The sequence below is a fragment of the Anopheles marshallii genome, chromosome 2, assembly GCF_943734725.1.
Source record: "Anopheles marshallii chromosome 2, idAnoMarsDA_429_01, whole genome shotgun sequence".
Lineage (NCBI taxonomy): Eukaryota > Metazoa > Arthropoda > Insecta > Diptera > Culicidae > Anopheles > Anopheles marshallii.
In genome coordinates, this window is record NC_071326.1 from 37429150 (window position 1) to 37437232 (window position 8083).

The 8083-nt window shown below is 44.3% G+C and overlaps 1 protein-coding gene across 1 annotated transcript; it reads left to right on the top strand.

The window, feature by feature from the left end:
* The first annotated feature begins 3789 nt into the window (after positions 1–3789).
* On the top strand, positions 3790–7661 carry LOC128719581 (B-box type zinc finger protein ncl-1-like). Its single transcript, XM_053813207.1, has 5 exons — positions 3790–4403; positions 4597–6750; positions 6858–7021; positions 7103–7335; positions 7557–7661. The coding sequence occupies exons 1-5, from the start codon at positions 3790–3792 to the stop codon at positions 7659–7661; spliced, it is 3270 nt and encodes a 1089-aa protein (XP_053669182.1).
* The last annotated feature ends 422 nt before the right edge of the window (positions 7662–8083 follow it).

Sequence of the window (8083 nt, forward strand, 5' to 3'; positions counted from 1 at the left end):
TCCTGTGCGAATGTGTGTGCGCGCAATTAGTGTTGTTATTTTACACACATGACATTTTGCTCGTTGGCGATTATTAATGCAATTTTTTTTTTGCTGTGAAAAACTCAAGGACATTGTACATTTTACAGGGTTCCGCAATAGATACTGCATACTGAAATGCGCAAACCAAATAGATAAACGGGTTGGTTCATAGTGAAACCCAAACAACTTTACTGAATTGGCAAAACTAGATATGGTATCGAGTGTACAGTTTAGCCAATGCCAAGGTCAGGTCCTTAATATAACGGAAGGTTCAGGAGTAAAGATAAAAAAAATCAAATTTTTATATTTTTTTAAGCACTTGAAAAACAAAATATGTGCCCTCCTATCTAGTTGGCCTACCCATAACATCGATCCCACACGCGGAATACAATCTGTCCACTAAATTTTGTCTGGTCCATGGCTACTTACCCGATGCTCGCAATACTGTTTGCCTCTCTCGGTTGGCGAATTTTAATGGAGCGAAAAACGCAGCATCTTCTCGCTCCACAGCAAAAACCACGCGTGTTCTGTAATTCTTGCTCGGAACTCCCACCCTTTATCGCTGCCGCGCCGCACCGAACGGGTCCTTTCAATAAGGGTGTGGATGCGTTATATGCACCCGCCGTGTGTTTACATGCAACGGCGACGCAGAACGGCCACGGTACATTTTTCGCTCTCGTTCTCCGCATTCACCAACAGTTTTATGCTCTCACGGCCCCGACGTAACACCAAAGGCTACTAGACGCTTTTTTTTTCTTCGTCGTACTTCGTATTCGCTCAGTTGCTAATACGGGGCGACAGCAGCCACTGAAGGATCTGCCAGCAGTAGCAGACGAACTGTCGTCATCGTCCTACCGTGATACCGTGGGTACGTGGATTACTAATTACTCGGTCGTCTTTTTTGCATCATTTTGCAAACGGTGAATTGTTTTTGCTTTCGGGTTACAAAAAAACGTATTGAGGAAAGTTTGTGTGATTTATGTAATCTTTGAATACAACGAACTGATTGGAAAAGGGCCTCACATAGAATTATGTGGGATGTGCGAATTGTGGTGAATTAATGCGCCCATTGAACGCAGAGGCAATCCTGTGGAATACCGAAAACTAGTGAAAAGAAAAATTACTGCTGGATATTAAACATCGCATCGAAAGTGTTGCCTTGGATGTCCAATCAATAGTGCTACAGGAAGTGTGATGAGGCTGTTGGATATTTTATGTAATTCATAAGTGATATGTGCCACATTTTCATCCGTGTGTTTCGTGTTTATTGATTGCCACAGAAAACAGGAAAAGAATCGATTTTTAATTCCAAGTTGGCTAGGTTTGGATGTTGGCCATAAATCGATTGTTTTGCAGAATGGAATGAAACACTCTTGTGTAATTTTATTAATGATTTGTTTAAAAACTGCTGGAATTCTATTGGTTTTACTTTTGTATTCTATGCGACCGATCAATTCTGAACATATAGTACATTTTCCACAAACGTAAGGCATCGCTAAAAAGGATATTACTTATTACAACTTCATGCCCGTTTAGGGTGTGTTTGCCAATTTTCTCCAGTTGTAACCTTTACCTTCGCCTACATTGGCGCGAGAGAGTCGCGCGTGTAAACGTGGGTTGTGTCTCTTCCGTTCATCGCAGCGCACGATCCGATTCTGGGGTGGTGTTATGCAATTTTCCTACATAGCTTTGCGGAACCTGTCCAAGGCTTGCTTTGCGTTTCATTCCGGGTCGGATTGGTAGATGGTCTGCTAGGTATTGGTGTGTACTAAACATATCGTAACATTCGTTTAATCCTTTTTGGTGTACTGCTTATTGTAAAAATGCAATGCACGCAAATGTCTGATATCAATGTGAATAAGAAGGGTACTACCAAATAGGATGGTTTTTTGTTAAAGCTCTGTGACAGGACATGTCTTGCAATTGTAGTTAAAATACTACATCTTAAATGCAATAATTATGTAATGTTTGATTATTGTAGGTCTTGGCATAAACTAAATAGAAATTAAGTAATATTACATGGTGTTAGTTCTTCCCAAGTATCATGTTCATTCCTCGTTGTTTTTGAAAGCTTACTTAGGATTTGCGGTGCTTAACATGGTGACGCAAAGTGTGCCTCAAATGGAACAAAAATTGAAGAATTTTCTCTGCCACTCGCTCAAGTTGCTATGCTGCTTGTGTGTGCACTGATGATTTGGTCTGGAAGTAATGATGGTTCATGGTGTAATTGGAAGATTTTTTGTTTATATTGTACCCCCGTTTTTATTCTTCTATCAATCAATCATCACGTGTATCAATGTATACTATTTGAAACTTGCGAAAAGTTATTCTGGAACAGTAATAACAAAGCAGTTAGTACCTCAAATTTGAAACCATGCCCAATACTGCCAATCATTGCCTTGGATCTTTTTGTTTGCAATGAACCTCAAAAATACGTTATTCTGTTGCTAAGTGTACGTTGCGAAATAGTAGCTTTTCCACGATCCTAAACTTGGAGCTCCTTGGAGCAAGGTATCGAACCGAAGGTTATTTTTTTCTTAAATTTGGTTCTATATGGTTCTCTGGGTCTGATTTATATTTCATGAGAAGTATGGCGCATGCAGCCGACGAACTCTATAGAAAAAAAATGGCACAGATAAAGGTCACGTGTGTAAAAGGAGAAATGATCGTCGTGAAAGTGTGAAGCGCGAGGATGGGAAGTGGATGGCACTCGACAAGGGTTGCTTAGATTTCGAACAGTAAGGTTGATTCGTAGTGAACAATTTTGGAGAGTGCTTTTCGTTGGAATGTTTCCGATTGTTGGATTACTGTACATTTGGTGGAGGTTTTTGGTAGGGGGACCGCATTTTTGTAGCTTTTGTCAGAAAAAATCCACTCTTAGGGTCAATCCGGAGACAAGTAGATATATCCGTATACATGACCCGTTAGCGTTTATGTAAATGAGTAGGCCATTCGGTGGGGATTTTATGTCCGCCTACTTAGGCAAGTTGTTTCATTCTTATGCAACGTTCAATGATGTTTTATCGTTCGTCATAATTTAGGATGGTTAAGTGGCATTGAATTCCTCTTGACGTCCTGTTCTTGTGGTGTATATAATTATAATTTTATGAATATGATGGTTCAGGAGTGAATGATTAGGTTGGCAGTAATGTATAAAGTTAGATTTGGTTTATTTTAAATTCGGTAAGCTAATCTTGTTTCGATTCTTATTCCATCCGACAGATTTTGGGCTGAACTGCACATAAACCAGCAAAACAGCAGGCCTAAACAGCGAAAACATAGCACTCATCTGGTGTATTGTAAAGGAAGAACGTGCAACCATTTGGAACAACGTTTTAACCAGTACCAAAGATAAAAGAAAAGCATCAACGGTTGTAACATCCAGCAACAGTAAGGCCAACAAAATATACGCATATCCTGGAACGGTTTAAAAATATCACGATACACCAACAGCAAACGTCAGTAGCTACTTCGATTTGAAGTAGCGTGTTAAGCTTCTGCACACAGTGAAGTTTCCAAGCAACAACGGAGGTGTCGTGCATTGGTCTTTTCTGTTGCCATCAAGTAAGTTAAGCTGTGCACAGTCAACGGTACGCATCTTTGGTTTCGGCTGATTGTGGTGTACCGGTCCCACAACACTTGCGTCAGTGATTCTATTACGGTGGTGGTTCACAGCAGTGCAGTGGGCAAATAGCAGGGACCATTGGCAGTGTTTGTGGTTGGTGGTTGGTGGTGGTGTCGTTGTTGTTGTGATTTTTTGAAGCTAATATGACGCTTGCTGAAATGTACTCTTTCTCGACCAGTAAATCCGGCGGAAGTGCGAACGGTAGCGGTAGTTCGCTAGTGTCGTCGGCGACTACGTCTTCCGGTGGATCTTCGACGGTGTCGACTTCATCGGTTGCTGCGGAAGTGACGGTTAGCTCTACGTCCGTTTCGATTGGGTCCACTATTCAATCGATGGTTGTTTCGGTGGCCGCTGCCTCGCCGGAGTTGGTTGCTGGTGTAGCGGAACGTACGATAGCCGGCGGTGTACCAGCGGTATCGAGTGCTACGGTGTCGTCAACGACGCTGACGAGCTCTACTGCTGTGGCCATTTTACAGCAAACGGCACCTAGCGTTGCCGTACTGGTGTCACCCCGTTCGGACCAACTCGTGCCGAAGTTGATCGGGGGCCCATCGCCGAACAGCAGCAGCAGCGTTTGCAGCAACGGTAGCAGTACTAGTAGTAGCATGTTTCCGGAAGTTTTTAAGCTGGACGATATGCTGGATTTGGAGAACGTGGGCAATAGTTCGCTGAGCGAGAATGGGAGCTCTGGTGGCGATTTTCAACTGGATAACAGTTCGCTTTCCGATTTGATGGAACAGGACTGTACCCTTTGCAAGTAAGTGAGATAATACTCCATTATTTATGAGTATATTAGTTTGGTTGCTAGTCTTTCTCCACGTAATGAACTTTTTGGTCATGCCTGCTCCATTTCTGGCTTACTAAATTTAGTTTTACCGCGTCGCAATCCACAATCTTAGGATAGCTTTCATTAGACAAATTTCGTTCAACAAATTTATTTCGTATTTCAGAAACAAATACACTTCGCCTCGTGTGCTGTCCTGTTTGCATGTGTTTTGCGAGAGCTGTCTGGATAAGCTGTTGGTCGATGGTTCCGGTGATAAGAACCTTGAAGACGGTAATGGTAGTACGATCGTTTGCACCATTTGCAAACAATCTACTTCGATCGGTCCGAAGGGTGCAGCTGGCCTTCATCAGGATTACATTTTGAGCAACGTGCTTGATTTGTCCACAATCGAACCAGCACTTCTAGCGTGCACCTCGTGCAAGAGCAAGGAAATGGCCATATCGCGCTGCAATGACTGTGCCAACTTTTTGTGCGACAGTTGCGAGTATGCGCATCAACATATGCGCTGCTTCGAGGATCATAAGGTAGTGCAGTTGGAGGATTTGCGCAAGTCGTCCGAAAAGGTGGCCATTCACAAGCCGCTCTACTGTCCGGTGCATGCGACGGAAAACTTGAAGTATTACTGCTTCAATTGTTCAACGCCGGTATGCAACGAATGTTTGATCGGTGAGCACAAAGGCAACGATCATACCTACCATATCATCAGCGAGGCCGAGAAGCCGATGCGCCAGGAACTGGAGTGCTCGATGCGGGAGGCAAAGTCCAAAATCGAATGCTGCAATCAAGCGACTGCTAAGCTGGAATCGTCACTGCACGAGTTACAGAGCCAGTACGAGACAGCACGCGGACTTATTAATGAGTCATTCCAGAGCTTTAAGGCGGTGCTGGAGCAGTGCAGGGAAGATTCGCTGAAGAATTTGGAAAAGCTGCATTCCGAGCGGGAACTGAAGATCATGGATCTTTACGATAATGTTGCGAAGTCGGTGGAGAAAATCGAAGTCGCCACTAAGTACGCCCGAAAGGTGCTGGATCAGGCCAATGGGCCAGAACTGTTGAGCCTGAAAAGCATGATATGTGCCCAACTGAGCCAAGTAATGGGTACTGCTCCAAAGGGTGACGTGAAATTCTCGATTGAGTTTCAAAGCAACTACGAAAAATTCGAACAACTCGTACCGGAGCTTTTTGGGAAATTCCGCACCGAATCTTGCTTATCGGGGAATTTGAACGAAACTACACCATCTCCTACGCTCCCCGGCGTGCCAATAATGGTTTCCGAGGCGCACCACCAACCTGGGAATGGAAATTGTGGACTTAGCCAGGGTCCACTAACTGCATCGGTAACTGCCAGCAGTCCAATCTCACTACCAACCTCAATGCAATCGTCATTCGACGGTGACATCTCGACGCTTGGCACTGCTTACATTCTGCCGAACGTGCTGACTCCGGAACCGGCGACCGGAGCGGGAACGATTTCCGGCGCTTCTAATCCACTCAGTGGTGGCACACCATCACCGGGTGTCGTGGTTGGAGCGGGACCTCCAACACTTCCCGGCCTGTCCAGCATTGCCGAGTATAATCTTCATCGTTTGGCAAATTTGGCTGGTGAATCCTCCGCGAACGACATGACCGATTCAATTGTACCTGTGGTTAACAGCAATCCGGCGACGGTATCGACCGCTGGTGCAACGCCGAATTTTACATTGGCTGACTTGATATCTGGCAACCAGCACGCCATACAGGCGCTGGCCAAGTATTCTTCCATGGGCGGTCAAGATATGGGCAATGGTGCGATGCTAACGCCCCATCCGAGCCTGGACAATGTGCCGATGATGAATGATTTCCCGGGTGTGCTGCCGGGCTCGACATCTCCTATCCTGCCCGTTCCACCGAACATGCCGACTATCGATGGTCCCGGGATGAATGGTGCTGGTAGCGATATGGCTATGAGCCGCTTCCAGCCGTCGATGTGTGTGAATGGGCGTACCAAGGCCACGCCGATGCAGATTCGTACGAAATTTGGTTCACTCGGGCAAACGAAGGGTCAGTTCAACTCGCCGCACGGCTTCTGTTTGGGCGTGGACGAGGAAATCGTTGTGGCCGATACGAACAATCATCGCATCGAGATATTCGAAAAGAACGGAACTTTCAAGTTTTCGTTCGGCGTACCGGGCAAGGAGGAGGGTCAACTGTTTTACCCGCGCAAGGTGGCAGTCATGCGCACCAGTGCCAAGTTTGTGGTGTGTGATAGGGGCAACGAGCGTTCGAGGATGCAAATATTTTCCAAAAACGGCCATTTCATCAAGAAGATCGCCATCAGGTGCGCTAAAAGGGTTTTGGGTTATTTAAGGGTTGGGTTAATAGTGGCCCGTTTTCGTACATGGTACATTGCAAGGTTAATTATTATATGTTCTATCTATCGCACAGATACATCGATATTGTTGCCGGATTGGCCGTTACAAACAAGGGGTTGATTGTGGCAGTGGACAGCGTTTCGCCGACCGTGTTTATCATATGCGAAGACGGCAATCTGATACACTGGTTCGATTGTAGCGACTTTATGCGTGAACCATCGGATATAGCTATCAACGGTATGTTTGGTGCATTTGTACAAGACTACAAATAGGAGCAAAACTTAAGGTTACTTTTACAACTTTGTTACACTATCGTAGGAACGGATTTCTTCGTGTGCGATTTCAAGGGTCACTGCGTGGCAGTATTTGCAGAAGATGGTACGTTTAAGTATCGTATCGGCAGTGAGAAGATAACCTGCTTCCCAAACGGTATCGATATATCTGATGCTGGAGATGTACTAATTGGCGATTCGCACGGTAATCGCTTCCACGTCGCTTGCTATTCGAAGGATGGACACTTACAGTCGGAGTTTGAGTGTCCTTATGTGAAGGTAAGCTTTTTAACAGTTATTCACACCGTAATTGCGCTCAAATATCCTTGATCTCCATTTGCTATCTTGATGAAATTCTTAAATCTTAGTATTGAGGACGGAAGGCAATGTTAAAGTTTAACTGTTGAGTGTTTTTTTTCATCGTCAACCAAACTACAATGTGTAGTACAGCGATCGGTTTATTATATTTTTTTTAAACTGATGTATTTTTCTTGTTGTAGGTATCTCGCTGCTGTGGACTTAAAATCACCTCCGAGGGATATGTGGTAACTTTAGCCAAAAATAATCATCATGTCCTTGTCCTGAATACACTGTATATTCAGTGATCAATAGCGGGCGCGAGAATATTGAAACCTAATTATTAAGGCATCTTTGCACACCTTCTCTTCCAAAACAAAACGGTAATCCTTGTGCACATTAGTCTCCTCGCTTACCACGTGGGTATGATATTGTTCTATTCATCTTTTTTATGATGTCCATTATTTCACGTCGTGTCGCAACAACAAGTGCAAGAAAGCATTTTAGGTATGACCGTCGTGGAGTGAGGGAGTTTACGGTATAGCCAACAAGTGAAGGACTTTTCATGACAAAAGTCTCATTGGCATATGCAAAAATCCAGTAAACATAGGAACATTAGGATTCATCGAGCTTTCGGGGCATGATTTTTATGTCGCGATATTGCTTATAGTACACGTTTTCGAATTAGCGATTCATTCGCCATTAGCAACTAATACCATTCTCCAGAGCG

Bases quoted from the DNA above. Each gene is read 5' to 3' on its own strand.
- LOC128719581 (XM_053813207.1), top strand. From the start codon at position 3,790: ATGACGCTTGCTGAAATGTACTCTTTCTCGACCAGTAAATCCGGCGGA. The intron at 6,751-6,857 runs GTGCGCTAAAAG...TCTATCGCACAG, and splicing joins ATCAAGAAGATCGCCATCAG to ATACATCGATATTGTTGCCG. The intron at 7,022-7,102 runs GTATGTTTGGTG...ACACTATCGTAG, and splicing joins ATCGGATATAGCTATCAACG to GAACGGATTTCTTCGTGTGC.